Here is a 21183-nt window from a genome sequence, read left to right as displayed (position 1 = left end):
CACACACACACACACACACACACACACACACACACACACACACACACCACATAACACACAACACACACACACAAGGGATCAAAAACAAAATACATATTCAAGACACAGTTGTTGAATTCTGAGCCCCAAAGCACAAAGATGGGTTAGTATCCATTTTCTTTATCCCAGCTACACTACTCCTTCTCATTTTGGCCAGAAGTTCTCAAACTTGAGCAATCATCAGTATCACCTGGAGATGGCCCCAGTGGTAGCCGCTAGACTGCCCTCAGGTTCCCTATTCTGCAGACCTGAGAGCTTGTCTATCTAATAAATTTCCAGATGATGTTGATTCTGGTAGTCTATGACCCCCCTCCCAAAACTTCTGTGCTGGGTTATTACTTTTCTTTGACTGTTGTTATTATTGTTGTTTTATTTTTTAGCAGATGAGAAACCAAGGCACAGAAAAGTTTATAGATATTTTTTTTTCCTTAAGTAAACGGCAGGCCAGGTTTACTAATGCATTTTGCTGAGCCAACCAATAGTGTTTTGTTTTTCCCATTTCTGGATGCATTTGGACTTGTGGGGACAGTAGGTTTTGTAAATAAAAATGGCTGTTGGTTTTTCCTTTCCTTGTTGCAGAACACAAAGTCATTCACTAGAGTGGTTGACAGTTCTTTCTTTCCCAATGAACCACTGGAACTACTGTCTCAAAAGGCGTTTAACGCAGTTCCTTCCATCATTGGAGTCAATAACCAGGAGTGTGGCTACATATTGCCCATGGTAAGAATTCTGGTTGTCCTGTCTGCCTCTCCCTCAACAGCAGGGCAACTGTTTGCTTCCACAGATGATTCCCCATGCAATAAGGGTTGGGAGCCTGTTGCTATTCATGCAATAGTAATCTTCCCACGGACTGGAGGAGGGGTCATAGTGTGTTTGGCTCATGATTTTGACCAACAGAAAGTAAAAGCAACATGGTGCTAGCATTTGGAGGTGACTCCACAGGCTATGTCACAGCATGATGGAGAAGCAGAAAAGCCTGCCTGTAGAAGGGGTCCAGCAGAAAGAGGCAGGGCCACTTTATAACTCATCCCTTTGAAAACTAACCAGGTTCTAGGAGAGCTACATTAATCTCTTCAAAGGATGGTACTCCTATGACCCAATTGCTTTTGCCTAGGTCTTACCTCTTAGAGACATTTATAATGGGAAGCAAACTTCCAGCACATGAACATTTGATTGGACATACTCAAACACATCTAACCTATAGGCAAGAAGAAATGGGGTCTGAGAACAGTACGTCCATCTTGCTCTTTATACAGATTTATTACAAAGGAAGCAACTGTGTACAGAGGAAAGAGTTGGATATATTGGTTTTTACTAAAGCAAACAAACAAAAACAAAAACAAAACAAAAAGCCCACAAGTTAGTTTTCAAGAGAATGCTGGGAGAACCTGGAGGCCAGGTCCACTGGTTAAATGGACTCCTTAGATGCTTGTCCCTAGACCCGTTGCTAATTAGCAAAAAGACTGTAGTGTGTAACTCTTATGATTTAGCCTCTGCTTTTCAAGTTGGACACACATTTAATGGCCTGGTATCTTGCAAACACTCAGTAAATGCTAACTCTTGGAATAATGCTAGAGATGGAGGAGGGGGATTCTGCACCATTCTGAGGATCCCACGGGTATTAGTTTCAGTGAAATCTGTTCTTGTTTGCTGGAGACCTAAGGCAAATCCTGTTCTTTTACCTGAGAAGGATGTTAGTACTCAAAAGGTGTCTGTGGGAAACTGTCAGGGAGGAAGATGACAAGTTTTTCAAGTAAATTTATTTGCTAGTGAATTGGAGGTCTACCTGCTCATGCTTTTAAGCCAAAGCACTGCCAGGAAATGATCAGAGGAATGACGTGGCACCTCTGCCATGTGAAAATGCGCCACTGTGAGCTCTTCCCAAACAGCAATTCTCTGCTCCAGTGTCTCTGCTCTTTTGTGGGGAGTTTGCTGTTTTCATCTCAGGAGTGAGGAATCTGAGACATAGAGAGTTATCTGCAGATTAACAACAGTCCCTAGCCCCCTGAAATGTCCATAACCCCACTCTTATTGCTCTCTACCGCTGGCTCTTTAGCGGTCCTGATCGAAAAGGTTTTGGAAGGAGAGTAACAGACCACTGTCTTCTCTGTGAACCTGAGGTTAAACTAAAGTGTGTATCAGTTCAGATCACCATGACAAAGAGAGTCTTGATGTCTTCAAACAAGGAAGCGCATCTCTCAGTTCTGGAGTGTCCGCCTTCCCTGAGACCAAGTTGTCACAAGTTTGCTTTCTCACTGGGTTCTGTATAGTGTGCTCTTGTACTTGGATGCCTAGTATCAGAGAGGCTAAATTTCTCTTATGAGCTGAGCATGGTGGTGCATGTCTTTAATCCCTGCATTCAGGGAGGCAGAGGCAGGTGGATGGCTGTGAGTTTGAGTCCATGCTGGTCCAGGACAGCCAAGGGTACACAGAGAAACTCTAGCTCAAAAAGCAAACAAACAAACAAACAAACAACCAAAATTCTCTTATCAGGATGCCTGTAATGGCCTTGTGGAAACAGCATCACTGCTTTATAGACTAAATACTGATGTATGGGGCTGTGGTGGTGGATTGGGGGATGGGCTGCTCAGTGCTTTAACATACTAGTTCAATCCAGCTGATGAGCTTGACAAGGCTACAGGTATGCCAGAGAATGGCTGCCTTTGATCAGATGAGAGAAGGGGAAATTCATTGACCAACTGATGCCTGGGACTGAGAGGGCTCCTGTTTTTTCACTCTCTGCTGGAAGAAATTAGGTGTCCAGACCCTGCTTTGCTCTCTGAGGCAGATGCCTCACAGTAAAATATCCTACTTGTCTCCACAGAGGGACACTCCTGAGATTCTCCTTGGCTCCAATCAGTCTGTTGCTCTCAACTTGATACACATTTTCCTGGTAAGTGACTGTGTGACATGGCTCTCCTGAACGTCATTGACTTGGCAAATATCCCTGTTCCACACAGATGGATAGAGTTAAGAGTACAGACATTCCACACTGACGACTCAATCAACTAATTCATTCAGTAGACTTATTATTGGTTCACAATCCCTTATTCCCATAATTCTTAAGTCCTAAGAGCTCTAAAAACTCAAAGACTTTTTGTAACCCTCATATTATCCAGATGTGATTGGTGGTCACTAGGTCTTTTCACTTCTATACATTCCTTTTTCCTTATTTTTGCCATTATTCATCTGTTTCTGGGACATATTAATGTGGATTTTGGGGTACTTCCTCCTCGTCCCCAAGAATGCACTGAATTATCTAACTATAATTTGAAAATTTATGAATTATAAAATATACAGGAGGCCAAATTCTATATTTACTATGTAGCCATCAGACATTGTGTTAAATTCCAGTGCTAAAATCTCAGATTTTACAAACAAGAAAGCAGTATTCAGTCTTACTCTAGACACTAAGAATGCAAAGACAGGTTTATTTCTTTCCTTTCTGCTCCTTTCTTTTATTCTCTTTCTTCCCATAAACACTTATTTAGCATAATCTCAATGCCAAAGATCATTCCTTTTATTGACTCATGGAACATATAATTACTGAGACCAAGTACTCTAACGCTTCCCCAGGCAATGAGATGTGATGTGGGGTGGACAGACATGATTAGAACTGTCACGTTGACACAGAGCAGACGAGAGACTATGGCCTGTGGCGTCCACAGGAGGATCTAGGTAGCTCCTGGTAAAGGAGAAGGAGTTTTAGGGATTTTGGAGTGGGAGTGAGTGGATTATATACGTGAAGAACTATAGGAAGTGGCTGGGAACTGGGGACTGTGCAGAGGTCATCTGAAGGGATGACTGCAACAAGGGAAGATTAATGAAACTGTTATAACCCAGAGATGGAGGACAGACTCACTGAAGCACTGAGAAACAGAGAAAAGGGAGTGACTGGGCTTCCATTTAAAGGATTTTTCTAGCTGCAGAGGGGTCTGCCTGGGTGGGCCAGCAGACCCATTAGGCCCAAGCCCTGGCCTTGGAAGAGAGATATTTAGTGAGTCTTGGCTTTCCAATGGAGAGAACTGAGTCTGAAGATTGAGGCCTATTCAGGCTATAAATTCAGTAGTGTGGTAGATGCTCCTTAGAGGAGATTCCCACTGGTCTGGGTCATAAGGAAAAGGGACACTGGAAGAAGGGCATTTCAAACATCTTGAGCATTACAAATATCTTTCATCTTGAGCCAAATCTCAGGGGTGGAGGCAAATAGGTTTTCTGGGAAGGCACAAAAGAGAAGGATGATGTGCATCGTCTCTGAGAAAGACCCTGTAGCATGCAGGGGCTGCTTTGTAAATGGTGAGTAGCTCTCTGGCCTTGTTCCTGATGCCCAAGAGTCTGCCTTCTGGCTGTCTTCTGGTGGTTTGCCAGTGATGGAAAGCTTCTCTACCACTCTGGACACTTCCAGGCCTGTAAGGTCTGTTCATCTCATGTTCCGAGTGGACAGGGTCTTGTGCCACAGCCTGGACTGCTGCAGTCCTCTCCTGCTTTGGGCCTGATTAAAGCATCATCATCCTTCAAAGGTCCCGAATAGTGAGTCTCAGCAGCACTTTCAGGTGTGGCTTACGTAGTTTTGCCTCCAAATCCCACAGAAGAATTTCCCTGTATTCCCTAGGCCATCAGACCCTTTGAAACAGTCACCATGACAGGCCCTGAGATCCTCAAGAAGTTGACCTTCCACAGTGCTCAGGGCAAGGTCAAGGTTAGAAGACTGGGTCAAAGAAGGCAGCAGAGGTCTGATGGAGACACTCAGCAGTGGGGTTCAGGAACCAAGGGGTCCAAGGCCTGCTGTCTGCCAGGCAATATGTCCTCCCTGTCATCTCATGAGATCCTCAGAATGACTCATTTCAAAAATTATAGATGTGGAAACTGAGGCTGCAAGACATCAAATGGCTTAGAAGTAGCACTTGTCCCGGGAGCAGGGACAGTTTTGTGGGTGTGTGGCTAGTGTGTCATGTAACACTTCCTAGTACGAAGGGCTCCCCCTTAGCTTGATGCTCTGGTGTCCCCACCTGGGAATTCTTGATAATGCTGGAACACAGGACTCCAGATCTGCACTTCGTACTGAATGCCACCAGTGCGTGCGCTGCATGTGGCCCACAGCATGGGGTTTGAATACAGACCTATGAAAGACTCTGGCTCCATCGGTTTGGACCGACCATTTACTCTCTCTGTGTCTTGCTTTTCAAATAAGTGGACGTATTTTTAATGAATCCTATGATTGCTGTGTGGGTGAAATGAGGCAATATATGGAGAATATTTTCAACTTTGCCTGCACAGACCAATGCTTAATTAACAGGTTAGCCATTGTTTTTGACTTGGATTTCCTATGACCATGCATTTTTCTTTTCCTTTTCTTCCTTTCTTCTTCCCTTCCTCTCTTTCTCTTCTCTCCTCCTCTCCATCCTTCCCTCTCTCTCTTTCTTCCTCCCTCCATCCTTTCTTTCTTTCTTTCTTTTCACAGCATATCCCCACACAATATTTGCACGTGGTGTCTAAAGAGTACTTCCATGGGAAGCATTCCCTGACTGACATCCGAGATACTTTACTGGACTTGTTTGGAGATGTGTTTTTTATGGTCCCTGCAGTGGTCACAGCTCGATATCACAGAGGTGAGACTCTGATAAATACCTTTCAAGAATGCAGACAGTGAGATGGGGGTCCACAATGGGGGTCCATGTTGTTCACTGAGGAGCCACCTGGGTTCCTTTACAGCAAGGGGTGTGTCAGTGATGGAAGAACACTATGTCTATCCTTGCATTTTGGGAACATGGACTACTTGTTATTTTAGTCTTTTACTCTCTTCACTTCTCTCTCTGGAGTTGGCTGTTTCTCAAAGCATGTTAGTTATAGGAGTAAGGAGGAAAATGAGATGAAAGAAAAAAGTTCTTGGAGAGTTGATGTAAGCTAATTTCACTTCATCTGTTCCTCCCCTCTCCTTTCCCCTTTCCTCCCTCTCTTTCTCCCTCTTCTCCTTTTCTCATTTCTTCTTTTCCTAAGTTTCTCTTGTAACAAGTATTTGGCAATGACCTTCTTTATCATTGACTGTTTTATAACTTAGCCATTTGGCCATGAGTAGAATAAACACACTGCTAACTGTTCTAGTGAGAAACAATGGAAAAAAAGAAATAAACTAATATAGACTGTATTTGACGGTGATGAGTACAGTGGCATACGAGAAGGACAGAGGCTATGGTCCAGGTTGCCATGGAGATCCCTGCTGCATTAGCTCTCATAATGACAAACAAGATGAGAGGACTGTTGAGTTGACAACACAGAAGTCACTGGTGACCTTGACAACAACTTTAATTGAATGATAAGAGAGTGGAGGAATAATTGAGCTAAACAGAGAATTCTCAATAGAGGAATATCGAATGACAGGGAAATACTTAAAGAAATGCTCAACATCCTTAGTTATCAGGGACATGCAAATCAAAACAACCCTGAGATTTAACCTTACACTCATCAGAATGGCTAAGATCAAAAACTCAAGTGACAATACATGCTGGAGAGGAAAGGGGATCCCTCCTCCATTGCTGGTGGGAACGTAAACTTGTACAGCCACTTTGGAAATCAATCTGGTGCTTTCTCAGACAATTAGGAATAGCCCTACATCAATTAGGAATAGCGCTACATCAAGACCCAGCCATACAACTCCTAGGCATATATCCAAAAAATGCTCAAGTATATAACAAGGACATTTGCTCAACCATGTTCACAGTAGCTTTATTCATAATAGCCAGAAGATGGAAACAACCCAGATGTCCCTCAACTGAGGAATGGATATAGAAATTGTGGTACATTTAGACAATGGAATACTACTCAGCAATTAAAGACAAGGAAATCATGAAATTTGCAGGCAAATGATGGGAACTAAAAAACGATAATCCTGAGTGAGGTAGTCCAGAAGCAGAAAGACACACATGATATATATATATATATATATATATATATATATATATATATATATATATATTCATTTATAAGTGGATATTATTCATAAAATACAGGATAAACAAACTAAAATTTGTACACCTAAAGAAGCTAAGCAAGAAAGAGGATCCTGGGTAAGATGACCAATCCTCATTCAGAAAGACAAATGGGACATACATCAGAAGAGGGGGAAAACAGGGAACAGGTCAGTTACCTACCACAGAGGGCCTCTGAAAGACTCCAACAAGCAGGGTATTAAAGCAGAGGCTGAGACTTATGGCCAAACATGCAGGGAATCTCATGAAGGAAGGGGGAGATAACAAAACCTGGAGGGCACAGGAGCTGCACAAGGAGAGCAACAGAACCAACTATCTGGGCACAGGGGTCTTTTCTGAGACTGATACTCCAACTAAAGACCATGCATGGAGATAAACTAGAATCCCTGCACAGATGTAGCCATGGCAGCTCAGTCTCCAAGTGGGTTTCTTAGTAATGGGAGCAGGCACTATCTCTGACATGAACTCAGTGGCCTGCTCTTTGATCACCTCCCCCTGAGCAGGAAGCAGCCTGACCAGGCCATAGAGGAAGACTATGAAAGACAGTTCTGATGAGACCTGATCAGCTAGGGTCAGAGGGAAGGGGAGGAGGACCTCCCCTCTCAATGCACTTGGGGAGGGGAATGGGAGGAGATGAGGGGAGGAGGGTGGAGGAGTTGGGAGGGGATGAGGGAGGGGCCTATAGCTGGGATACAAAGTGAATAAAATGTAATTAATAATAAATAAATAAAAATTTAAAAGATACAGAATTTCTTTTTAAAAATGAGAAGAAACTGAATAGAATGGAAAGATATAATAACTGAAATGAACAAGTTACTCAAGGTATCCATCACAGATCTGAGCACATGAAAGAAAGAACAAGGAATTTAGTTATGCCATTTGGGACACTCAGTCTGAAACAGAAAAGAATAAAGGGAAATGAACAGAGCATAGGAATCTTGTAGGACAATTTGATCAACCAAATGTATGTATAATAGGATCTGAAGACAGAGAGAGAAAAGAGGCAGAAAGAATAAGTAATGAACAAAATCTTCCAAAGTCTGGTATTAGACTTTCAATCAGAGTTTCAACAACCCTCATATAGGAAAAAATGTAGAGACCACAAAGAGATACATTATATCTAAAGACAAATATAAATAAAAGAGCTTCATGGACACATGAAGAGAACTGGCACTTGTCATCTAGAAATGAGATTATTATAGATCTATCAAAAGAAATGATGGTGGTGAGAAAGCATGGGGAAGACAGATTCAAAGTTCTGGAAGATAAAATAGCCAAGGCTTCTGACCAAGAATTAGCTATCATGTAAGACTATCCTTCATAAAAGGGGAAATTGTGACATTTCCAGGTACATGGAAATGTCATGGCTAACAAATTTACCCAAGAAGGAAAGGGAGTCCTTTAAAGATTTTAAGCTGAGAAAAACGGATGCAGAAAGCATTCCAAATCCACATGAATAGATAAATAACACAGTAAAAATAACTGTTTAAGTAAATATGTAAATAATTATTAACTCATTTTTATTTATAACATATTCTCTTTCCTAAATGATTTTAAAGACAATTGTATAAAACAATTATAAATCTGTTAGTAAGTTACAATATATAGAGATATAAATTTAGTCTTAACAACATGTTTTATGCTATTACAAGTAAATTGATATTAATTTGAACTCGATTATTATAACTTATGATGTGAATTACAATCTCAAACATTAATTTAGAAAATAATTAAAGCTATGTGATTAAAGGAGTAATGCAAAAGAAGGCAGTAATGGAGCTACTGAAAAACATAACCACTGCAATGGACATAGAAAACAAGTAGCAAAATGTCAAAAGTTTGTACTTCTTTCTTGTTAATTATGTTAAATGTAAATGGACTATGTTACAGAGATATTTAAGAAACTATGACATGTGCTCTTTCGAAACAAACCAAAAGAACCTGAGAACCAAGGTGTGCATTAGCTGACAGTGAAAGAATGGAAAAGATACTCAAGGCAAACAGCTGCCATAAGAGAGATAGGTTGCTGCCTAAGTCTGACAACATAAATCTGGAAACAGAGAGCAGGACGAGACATACGGAAGGACATTATAAAAGGGCAACTACATCAAGAAGTCATCATAAATAAAAACCTAGATGCACCTTATGACTGAGACACAAAATATGTGAAGTAAAGGTGGCAGAAAAAGCTTAAAGGGATATTTTATTATAATGGTAGAAGGCTTTAACTTCCCACTTTCAATGACAGTGCATTTATGCAAAACCTGAAGAGGGAAATAGAAGATGAGAATAATGCTATAAATCAGCCAGACCTAACAATGCACAAAGAACATTACACCCAGCAGCTATCATGGTCCTTGATTTTTCTCTTGTATATGTAATGTCCTCCAGGATAACCACACATTTGCCAACAGAACACATCTCAATAGGTCTAAATGAGTTCAGTATGATCACAGTGGGGTGAAATAAGAAATCAACAAGAAGAAATATGAAAACTCAAACATGTCAAAATTAAACAACACAATTTTCACACCTAAAATGTTACGTCAAAATACTTAATGACAAAACATTTAGTACTTAAACCATTTTATAGATTTCTTTCTTTTTGTGTGTTTTTTTGTTTTGTCATTTATTTATTTATTTGAGACAGGGTTTCTGTGTAGCCCTGGCTGTCCTTGACTCACTTTGTAGAGCAGGCTGGCCTCGAACTCACAGAGATCCACCTGCCTCTGCCACCCTGAGTGCTGGGATTACAGATGTGCACCACCGTGCCCAGCTTATATTTCTTATAAGTGAAGTAACATATTTGATATTTTTGTCTAGCTTATCAACATAATGCCTCAGGGTTCATCTGTTTACTATACACGGCAGATTTTGTTTTTCTCAGGCTGAGGAATACTCCTTGTCCGTATATACCATATTTGTTTATGCATTCATCAGTGGTCACTTGAGCAGACCTACCTTCTGGTTATGGTGACAATGCTGCTTGAACATTAGTGTAGAGATGTCCGTTCTTTTAGATGCATATTACTGGACCACACAGTCATTCTAAGTTTTTAAAGAACTGCATGGTGATTTCACAATGGCTGTGACGATTTCCATTCCCACCATTAATGCAAAGACCAGCAGCCCTCAGCTGCACCCACACCTGTGGTTTCTGAAGGAACAAACTATCATTTACACGTGTAGACGGGTGAAGTGTTACCCAATCATGATGTTGATTTGTGTTTCTGTAACGATTAGACAAGTTAGGGATGTTTCTGTGTGCTTCTCAGACATTTTGAAATTAACTTTTAAAATCAACACAAAATAGTGGATCTCATGATGAGCTTTCCACACATGTATGTCATCGATTTTTCCTTCCACGTATTCATCTCTCATTCCTACCCCATTCTGTTGCTTGTCCCCTTCCTTCCTTTAAACAACTCTTCTTCTGCCCCCTCTGTCTCCTCTTCCCCTCTCTCTCTTGATTGCTTTCCATGTGTATATGTGTTTATATATATATATATATATATATCACGTATATATAATTACATGTACATATACATACACATACACATATATGTCTGAGAAAATGTCAAATAGTTTACAGACATTTCCATGTCTCTTAGCAAATGTCTGTGCAAGACCTTCACTTTCTTTCTTGGAACTGAGAATTTTTGTTTTGTTTTGTTTTAGGAATTCTTCATATATTACACAGACTAAATCTATTTAAGATATGACTCCCAAGTATTTGCGATGATTTGAAACTGTTCTGTAGGTTGATTTCTTGTCTGTTGGTAATGTTCAAAATAACTGGACACTGATTTTAGGTTTCCATGCATATTGCCTCACTCATGTTTTCTTTGTTAATTGTGTATTTTGTGTGTGTTATGTCTTAGAAACCATTGCCAAACCCAAGACAGGAAAGTTTTTTGAAAAGATGGATTTTTTATTTGTGTGTGTGTGTGTGTGTGTGTGTGTTTGTGTGTCGGGTTGATGGACATGTCTGTGTGTTGGATACATGATTAGGCAGAGGTCTGCAAAAGCATAGGTCTCCTCAAATTCTACATTTGAAAAAGGTGCTTTTCTAACCAAGGGTCATACATGAACTTGACTTAGGCCCCTACACAAAGGTAGTCATGGGCAACTCTGTCTTTATGTGGGTTCCCTAGTAAGTAGAGCAGGGGAGGGGTTCTGATATGGACTCTATTGCTTGCTCTTCCATCACTTCCCCCTGGCAGGGCTGCTTCACCAGGGGAACAGGATGCACTCAGTCTTGATGCGATTTGATGTGCTGGGTTGGATTGGGGAGGGATTCCCCTTTCCTGAGAAGTAGGGGAGGGGGATAGGTAGAAGAGGGAGGGAAGGTGGAACCAGGAGGAGAGGGGGGCTATGATCGGGATGTAAAGTGAATATATAAATAAATTAATTTTAAAAATGAGGAAAGAAAAAGTTGCTTTTTATTATCTAAGAAAGAAAGATAATAGGAAGAAAGAAAGTGAAAGAAGTCTAAGGCAGATGCGTTCCAGTTGGGAGACATAAGCTAATAACTGGAGGACAAACTGAGACCACGCGTGTGTGTGTTTGTGTGCGTGTGAGTGTGTGCATCTTTGTCACTAGGGATAAGAAGGCTGCTATAGATGGAAATTCCAGCCTCAAATAAAGAAGGAAGGAAGGAAGCAAGGAAGGAAGGAAGGAGAGAGAGAGAGAGAGAGAGAGAGAGAGAGAGAGAGAGAGAGAAAGTCATGCTGGTTTACGCGGCATCTTTGAGCTATCTCTCACCTTTGGGTTTGTAACTTTGGGGATACAAGGCCATACCTGTATGCTTTTTCTGTTTTTTTGGTTTTTTTTTTTTTGTTGTTGTTGTTTTCTTTTAGAGGCTGGTGGACCTGTCTATTTTTATGAGTTCCAGCACCGGCCCCAGTGCTTTGAAAACACAAGGCCGGCCTTCGTGAAGGCTGACCACACGGATGAAATCCGCTTTGTCTTTGGAGGTCCTTTCCTGAAGGGCGATGTTGTCCTGTTTGGTGAGTAACTGGCTGTGGGCTCCTTGTGCAGGAACAGGGAAGACAGGATGAGGTGAGAAGAGTCAATTCCGCATTGCTTGCATAAAGGCCCCTGCTCTTCCCACCCCACTATACAAAAGACAGTAAGGACTGACTGGCTGAGATTTAATCACCTCAGTGGTTTACAAGCGCACACACACACACACACACACACACACACACACACAGAGAGAGAGAGAGAGAGAGAGAGAGAGAGAGAGAGAGAAGTTACAAGAAATCACCCATAGGAACTACCACTAAAACATTTAGTTTAACATTTAAAGCATTGACAAAGGATAGAGCTTTCATTGAGAGTGTTTGTGGATTGTGGCTGAGTCCTTTTATTTACCTATTCATCCTTATTTTAGAGATTATGACAACGAAGCTGCTGCTAAGGCTTTTGTTTTTGTTTTTCTTGTTTGTTTGTTTTGTGTTTTGTTTTAAAAGGAGGAAGCTAAATGATTGCTATAAAGCAAATACTAGGTATTGAATACATGCTTTTCCTCAGCAGTGAGCTCACACTCTGGGTGAAGAAAGGCTTTCCCAAACTGGAGACAGTGATGAGCCTTAGTATTTGGGAGGTGAATTCCTTGAATTCCAGAGTCTGTCAAATCTGTAAGAGCAAGCTAATGAAAACTTGAACAGCTTATGGACAGATAGACATGTGGTTGGCTTGTAATGAATGGAACCTTCTCACTTTCAGTCCCAGCAGGAGAACAAATCACTACCCTTGGCTGGTGAATCATTCTTTCTTAAATCAATCCATGTCTGGAAGGACAGTGTGTTACAACTGGTATATTCCAGGAGCTGTGGGAAACAGACAATTTCATATGTAAGAGGAAGGCTGTACAATTTAGAGTGTGTGCAGTTCTTGGCCTAGCAATTGTGTGTGCAGAAGTGTGGATAATTGTATCCACATGTGCAAGAACATGTGTACATGAAAACACTGCCTACTCCAACAAAAGATGAGACACCATGTAAATATGTATAACTAGATTATTGGATACACATACTATGTTTAATACAATCTTAAATGCAATTGCACCTACATACATTTGAATGTATTATGATTTCATAGACCAATTGGCAGATTTACAGCTGACAACATAGATGGGTACCGGGTACCCACCTTCCTGCAGCAAAGTATCCGCATGGAGGTGATGGCATTTACCTGTCCTGTGCTAGTTATGCAAATGAGGCAGAAGGGATTTAAAGGGTGGGAGTTTTCAGATGCTATAAACAAAATGGCATTGTTTTATAAATGGGCTGTAGCGTCCTTGGGATTTGTTGTTGTCAGGGGCATCTTGTAAGCGAACTTTAGCAGCTAGCAGTGTAGTAAATGTGCGTGAGAGAGAGAGAGAGAGAGAGAGAGAGAGAGAGAGTCTTGTATTCAATGGGAATGGCTAGAGCAGAGGACCAATAAGAGAGACAAGCTCAGCCTGCATTGTTTGGAAGCCAGGATCCCTTGTGTGGTGCCTCAGCTGCATGTGGGAGCTAGGACTTAAAGATTCAGTGAGGGACCAAGGTATGAATGGGCTCAGTGAATGAGAGAAGCCTTGGGATCCCCATGAAGCTGGAAAGCAGCTGGGTTTATGTTCATCTCCTGCAGAGGAAGCCACTGAAGAGGAGAAGTCTCTAAGCAAGAAGATGATGAAATACTGGGCTAACTTTGCCAGGAGTGGGTGAGTGAGGCAGCTGACCTCCATGCGATTGGGTGTTTAAGAATGGCCGTCTTAAACATGGTATATACTCGCTTATATAGACCTACAAGATATGATAAACATAATGAAGTTTATACACCTAAAGGAGATAAACAAGAAAGCAGACATGAGGTAAGATGATCAATCCTCACTTAGAAAGACAAATGAGATGTGCATTGGACGTATGACAGGAGAAGGCCTCCTGCAGAAGGCATCTGAAAGACCCTACCAAGCAACGTTTCAAAACAGATACTAAGACTCATAACCAAACCTTCGGCAGAAGGGGAGTTAGTATGACAGGGAAAGATAGGAGCCCCACAGGGACCAAATATATCTGGGCACAGGGTTTTTTTTTCTGAAATTGTTTCTCCAACCAAGGACCACGTATGGATATAACCTAGAACCTTTACTCGGACGAAGCTCGTGGTAGCTCAGTAACCAATTGGTTTCCCATAGTAAGGGGAACAGGGACTATCTCTGACAGGAACTCAATGGCAGGCTCTTTGACTCCCCACCCCCCAAGGGAGGAGCAGTTCTGCTAGGCCACAGAGGAGGACTTTGCAGCCAGCCCTGAAGATAGCTGATAAAACAGGGCCAGACGAAAGGGGAGAAGGTCCTCCCCAATCCGAGGACTTGGAAAGGGGCAGGGAGGAGATAAGGGAGGGAGGGTGGGATTGGGAGGGAATAAGGGAGCGGGATACAGCTGGGATACAGAGTTAATAAAATGTAACTAATAATAACAAACAATAAAAAAAAGAATGGCTGTCTTACTGGAGTCTGCTCTCACTTCCAGGGATCCTAATGGGGACAGCTTGCCTCTGTGGCCAGTCTACGACCAGAAGGAGCAGTATCTGATGCTGAATTTGAACATCAGCATTGGACATAGACTGAAAGATCAGAAAGTGGAATTTTGGACAGATACCTTCCCCCTGATCATGTCTGCTTCTGAAGCGCTTCTCAATCCCTCTTCCTCCTTAATCTTCTTTTCTCTACCGTTGTCTTTCCTTTTCTCTGTTGCTCCTTAGAAGTCATATTTGTGCAGTTCTGATTTTCCCCCTTCTAAGTTTCTCCCTCAACCATTATCCTCTTTCCCCGTTGAGCTGCTTTCCATGGGGATTTCTGTGCACTAATCTGCTTTAGCTGGTGTTTTATGGGCTTAGGGATGAACCTTATGAAATTCTTTTCAACATCAAAAAAATTCAATTTGTCTTGGAAGGTAATGAGATTCTCTCAATGAGTCTGGAGGAGGGCTGGCCCATTACTTGTCATATAATTATGCCATTACTCATATGAAATAAAATCAAAATGCAAAATATATGCAGGAAACACAATTTAATTTATGCTCATAAATCTCCTCTTACCCCCCCCACCCAGCACTCAAGATAAAGATAGTGAATAAAATGGGAGTGAGTCCCTTAACCCCAGTACAGTAGAGCTTTTAGTATAAGCCAAGTCTTGGCACCTCTTGGTTTGAGCTGTGCCTCAGTGAGGAGTGTGGGGGAGGGACAAATGCTGTAAAGTGTCCTGCTCTGATGTCATCCAAGGTCTAGGGGTGTAGAGGGCTAAAACCAGACAGCAAGTTTCAGGCCAGGAATGAGAAGAAAAGAGGCATTGCTGGTGGGGTTAAATGTGATTCCACAATTCATCAAAGCTATGCTGAGTGTTTCATATGTTCCAGGCATGTCTCCAAGGTGTGCAGGGGGGAACAGGAAGCAGGGATTAGGGGAGAGCCACGCCTCTGAATATCTTACAGTGTAAGTTTAGTGAGTGCTACTTGGGGAAAGCGATGTGGTTTAAGATTTGGAAGAGAGGAAACTCGATTTAGATCAAAGCTGCAGGCTTCTTCTGGAGAAGTCTCATTGGTTCTAGAAAGGATGGAATCGAGTTAGCCACCTGGTAGGTGTGTGTGTGTGTTCTGTTTGCCACCATTCAAAAAAAGTAAGGTGACATTCTTACGTTTTATATCCATACTGTCCCTGTGTAGCTTGCCACAGTGTCTTGTTATTATTGTAACTGCTTCAGGATTACAAATGAGGTATGAGCAGTAGGCAGGTTTCTGAGATGCCAGCAACCTCATGTTCATCCGGCTCAAAGATCTTCTACTGACAGATTGACTCTGACTGCCCAGAAGTGTTTTCTTCAACCCTTACGAAAACGAAATGGCTTGCAATTAGTAGTGGGATAATTTTGTTGGAGGAACTTTGTATTAAACACCATATTTCCAACTTCTCTAGAAAGTATAAGCAAATTTGGGAATCAGCAGCGTGCTGTGGAACCCATGGCCCACTTTGGTACACGCTGGAAGGTATGGCTTCCTCAAAACTGCTTTCAGACATCTTCTAGGAAAAAAATCATGCTTTCCCACGGCAAGTCTCTTTCTGCCAAGGTGCCTACTCTCTGAACACACCATCCAACACTGTAGGCTGTCTCTAGCTCAGGTGGTTTTGGAAAAGGTGCATCAAGAGATACCTGGGTCTAGAAAGAAGTCACACCATTTGTAAGGGAACCTGGAAATTACATGACCTCTGTGGCCTTTGAGAGCGCTTTCCTATCTTGATATTTGGAAAAAACTATCAGCTAGAAAGCGCTTATTTAAACAAAAAAATGTTGCAGGGTTGGGGAAGTGGTTCAGTTTATCTGGTGAGCAACAGGATTCATATATGAGGAGGATCCTTGGGTCAGTGGCCAACCAATCTAGCGTCACTGGTAAGCTGCAGGCCAGTGAAAGAGCCCGTCTTGGAGGAGGTGGGCTGCGCCCCTGAGGATGACACCTGACGTTGTTCTTTGCTCCCTGCGCACATGCACATGTGCCATGGGCACCTGTGAATGAATGCACGCGTGCAACAAACGTGCATTACATTATTACTGCATTAAATGCCGTGGTAGGCTTCATTCACACTGCCGATATCCAACATCCTCAAACACGGTCCTAATTTTGGTAGGCGTCTTGTTAGTGACATTCTCAAGTCACCCAGACATAGACCCCTATCCCTTCTTCTTCACGTGCAATCTGTTGCTCTTCGCATTTGAAGCTGACACATAAATGAAAGTTGATGTCTATTTTTTTTTCTATTTGGCTGTGACTCTCCTCTTAGGAGTGTTGCGGAATAATTTGGATGAGCATTCTAGCATCCAGTGGCTAACCAGACTCTGGTCACAATGAAATAGAAGCTTCATGCATGGGCCTGGACACCTGTATTTTCAGCTCACAGACATCCGATGCTCACTTTGAACCTCTGAGTCTATGCTCAGTCTATGCATACTTTCTCTCCAGAAGTCTGTCTTAAAATCCTGGGCATGGTTGGGGCTGGAGAGATGGCTCAGAGGTTAGGAGCACTGATTGCTCTTGCTAGAGGACCTGGGTTCGATTCCTAGCAACCACTATGGCAGCTCATAGCAGTCTGTAGCTCCAGTTCCAGGGGATCTGACACCCTCAAACAGACATACATACAGACAAAACACCTATGCACATAAAATAAATAAATAAATCTTAAAAAAATAATCTGGAGGTGGATGAGTACAGTTCCATTTTTAAGCTTTGGTGTTTTGAGACATGTTTCATCTAAACTAGTCTGGCCTTTAACTATATACATAACTGAGAATGACCTTGGACTCCTAACCCTCCTGCCTCTACCTTCCAAGTGATGGGATTATTGATATATGCCTTCACTTCTTGCTTAAGAGTATAATTTCATGAGCTATTTTGGAAATGACTGGTTTTTATTTTAAAGTATTTTTTACAAAATCAAGATTTTTAAGAAAGTTGGCTGTGTAAGGCCAGACTCCTTAAGCATACTCTTCTTGAGCTTTTTAAATTCACTGTCCCAAAGAGCTGAGTTGTTTCAATATCATCAATACAAGTACGGGGCACGTACCAGTTACCCATGCTTTTACATCATCGTAAAATCACAAAAATGTAATAATTTAATTATATTTAACTAAATAATTTTGTTTTGTTTTTACCAGGAAGTCTTTTTAGCTATCTCACTCCCAATCTTGGACCCCTTTCATTAAATCAAATTAACATCAAATTTAGGAAACAAAACACCAGTCTTTGCCTGTGAATTGCGTAGTGTCCAGCAGATGGCAGCAGACAACAGGAAAAGGTGCTTCCTGTGGCAGGGCTCCTGGAAGCTGCGGCAATACTGTTAACACAGGGATGAAACACACACCTACTGAACAGATAACTAGGAAGAAGAAGAATATTTCCGTCTTCATCTTCTCGATAACGTTTGGTATGGGAAGCGGTGTAATCCATGACAGGCACAACAAAGGTTGAGGAAGGTGTGAAGTGATTTTGTTTCGTACTTTCCCGGAAAGTTCTTTTTTTAATTAAATTTTTATTTTTTATATTAATTACAGTTTATTCAATTTGAATCCCAGCTGTAGCCCTCTCCCTCATCCCCTTCCACCTTCCCTCCCTCATCTCCTTCTTTGCCCCTCTCCAAGTACATGGATAGGGGAGGTCCTCTTCCCCTTCCAAGATGGCTATTTTTATTATGTTAATCTTACTGATCCATAACTATGGGAAATCTTTCCATCTTCTGACATCTTCTTCAATTTCTTTCTTTCCTTTTTTTAATTTTTATTTTTTTAATATTAGTTACAGTTTGTTAACTTTGTATCCCTGCTGTATCCCACTCCCTCTTTCCCTCCCAATCCCACCCTCCCTCCCTCATCTCCTCCCTGCCCCTTTCCAAGTCCACTGTTATGGGGGGACCTCCTCCCCTTTCATCTGATACTGGTTTATCAGGTGTCTTCAGGACTGGCTGCAAAGTCCTCCTCTGTGGCCTAGCAGGGCTGCTCCTACCTTAGGGGAGGTGTCAAAGAGTTCATGTCAGAAACAGTCCCTGTTCTCCTTATTAGGGTACCCACTTGAGTGAGGTATCCCAAAAGCAGAAAGACACACATGATATATTCTCACTTATATAGTCCTATAAGATAGGATAAACGTACTGAAATCTATACACCTAAAGAATATAAACAGAAAGAAGACCCAGGGTATGATGATCAATCCTTACTTAGAACGACAAATGGGATGGACATTGGATGTAGGAGCAAACAAGTAACAGGACAGGAGCCTACCACAGAGGGCCTCTGAAAGACTCTACCTAGCAGTGTATCAAAGCAGATATTAAGACTCACAACCAAATCTTTGGCAGAGTGCAGGAAATAAAAAAAGGGGGGGGGGGAGGTTAATATGACCTGGAGAGGACAGGAGTTTCACAAGGACCAAATATATCTGGGCACAGGGGTCTTGTATGAGACTGTTTCTCCAAACAAGGACCATGTATGGATGCAACCTAGAGCCTCTGCTCAGATGTAGCCCGTGGTAGCTCAGTATCCAAGTGGGTACCCCGGAAAATTCTTAAAGAGCCTCTGGTGAGGCAGCCCTTCCTTCTAGGCTGGCCTCTTTTTCTATTCTCCGGAGGGCCTTTGGACTGTGGATTGTTTGCTCAGTCTTACATGGGAACACACCCTATCTGATACTTCCTCAGACATCTTTCCCATGGCTGAGGGGGGAGGCTGTTTGCCACATTACCTTTGTGCTCTGCTAAAATTGATTTAAGGGTGCCTCACTTGTTCCCTGGGAAGGAAAGGGTAGAAAGAAAACCAAAACCAAAACCAAAACCAAAACACAGCAACAACAACGCAACCTACTTTGGCATTTGAGTGTGTCAAAATGCAGAACACAGTTACTGGTGAGTGTTGTCTGGAATGGATTGGAGCTCATGTTCAGACTTAAGGGTGTCCACTAAGGGGACCTGCCAGGAACAGTGTTATGGGAGCATGGCGTCAGGTGTTCAGGGTGGTGACAGGGCTGGCCAGCACACAGTGTGCTTATGATAAGTTCATGGCAACACATGTGAGGACATATGGGGACAGTTTTCATTCTCTTATTTGAAGGAAATACTTGAGAGAGAGTCATGTTATCATATTAGTCCACCTTCTGATACTATAACAGTGTACTTGAGACTGAGAGGTTCGTGAAGAGAAGCTTATTGAACCCACAGTCATGAGGCTCAAAAGCACAGCATTGGCATCTGCTTGGCTTTGGTGAGCCCTGCAGAACAGAGGACACTGCAATGGCAGGGGCTGTGTTCAGAAGAGAGCACCTGGAGGTGGGGGCTAGCCTGACCTACAAACGACAGCAATAAATGGCTCCATCCTTCACCACCCGGCAAATACCACTGAAAAAGCAACAGAGTCGAACACCCCTGTCCAAATTGCCATCCCTTGGGTGGAAGAAGACCAAGAGAGAAGCCTTCCTTTTTGTAAGCTGTAATCATCCATCCTTGATGTTTATCCTGAGCGGCACTCCTCACTGCCCCTGCTTCAGGTCCTGCTTCCAGATCTGTGCCTTGAATTCCTGGTCTGACTTCCATCAGTGATGGATTGGGTCACGGGAGCTTTAGGCTGAAATAAGTCCTTTCCTCCCCAAGTTGCTTTTGCTCATGGTGATTATGACAGCAATAGCAATGCCACTGTGTTCAGCACAGACTCTAGAACCTGGAAGGGGCACACAGAATACAGCATCCGGCCAAGGCTCTGGCAGCAGATGCTTCCTAAAGCACTGGGAGATGACTGCAGTGACCAGGACCCTTGGTCAATCTAATGCCTGTCACTAGCTAGTGGTGATGGCCAAGAGAGTTGCCTGTATGTTACCAAGTGACTGTAAATGGCTCATTTTCCACACAAGTAGCTTGTTTTCAGGTTTAGATCGTCTTGCAAATTTGATAGGTCATTATTTATATTTCCCCATGTGCTATTTTTTTTATTTTATCATCGTTTAATTTTTAAGTACATTGACATATCCTCCAAGTTCATCTTTAATTTATTTCCTGTAATACTGGCCTTCTCTTCGTAGAAATGAATGCCTTAAATTAAATTAAAATTAAATACATTTAAAAGCAATTCCTGCTTTTAAAGAAACTCAAAGAGAACACAGTGACACAGTGGGATGCCACTGTGGTGTAAACCTCCAAATAGAGAGAGCTGCGGCTTCATCAAAGGCTAATTCACCTGCAAAAGTTAGTGCCCCGTGATTCACTGACCTCAATAGCGCCATGAGCTGGGGACAAGTATTCAATACACAGAAGATTTAGTTAGATGCCTCATGGTGAAGTCACAACAGCGGTGGCTTGGGTCAAGTGCATGATCATGTCCAAACTTACATGCCTAGCACCATCAGAGATCGCAGGCCACAACAGCTAGGGGATGTGTCCTAACACCCTAGTTGAGCAACACTGGGGAGTCAACCTGCTCTACACTGTTGCCCTGATGATATCTGACTCTGGGGCTGGGGTTCCACAATAGAGAAAGTCTTATGTGCAAAGTTGGATATGTTTATGCCCGTCGACCTTAGAATTGTTGCAGAGTGTTCAGATGAAAAAGAGTAAACACAACTTGGTGGCCCTAAAGGATTTGGGG

General features: G+C 42.3%; 1 protein-coding gene across 3 annotated transcripts in view; it reads left to right on the top strand.

Moving 5' to 3' along the window:
• The window catches only part of Ces5a (carboxylesterase 5A), a 27786-nt gene extending 12853 nt beyond the window's left edge, over window positions 1-14933 (top strand). For 2 of the 3 annotated variants that reach the window (XM_055621236.1, XM_055621237.1), the window contains exons 8-13: window positions 619-759; window positions 2864-2932; window positions 5501-5648; window positions 11885-12034; window positions 13662-13734; window positions 14546-14933. In XM_055621236.1, coding sequence (XP_055477211.1) covers window positions 619-759; window positions 2864-2932; window positions 5501-5648; window positions 11885-12034; window positions 13662-13734; window positions 14546-14777 — 813 coding nt within the window. In that variant the 3' untranslated portion in view covers window positions 14778-14933. The remainder of the gene's footprint in view (window positions 1-618; window positions 760-2863; window positions 2933-5500; window positions 5649-11884; window positions 12035-13661; window positions 13735-14545) is intronic. The other variant, XM_055621238.1, reaches the window with a different exon arrangement.
• Window positions 14934-21183: the final 6250 nt, after the last annotated feature.

Source organism: Psammomys obesus, unplaced genomic scaffold (genome assembly GCF_907164565.1).
Source record: "Psammomys obesus unplaced genomic scaffold, mPsaObe1.curated_primary_1811, whole genome shotgun sequence".
Classification (NCBI taxonomy): domain Eukaryota; kingdom Metazoa; phylum Chordata; class Mammalia; order Rodentia; family Muridae; genus Psammomys; species Psammomys obesus.
The sequence above is the reverse complement of the archived record's forward strand: the minus strand, read 5'-3'. Positions and strand labels throughout refer to the sequence as shown.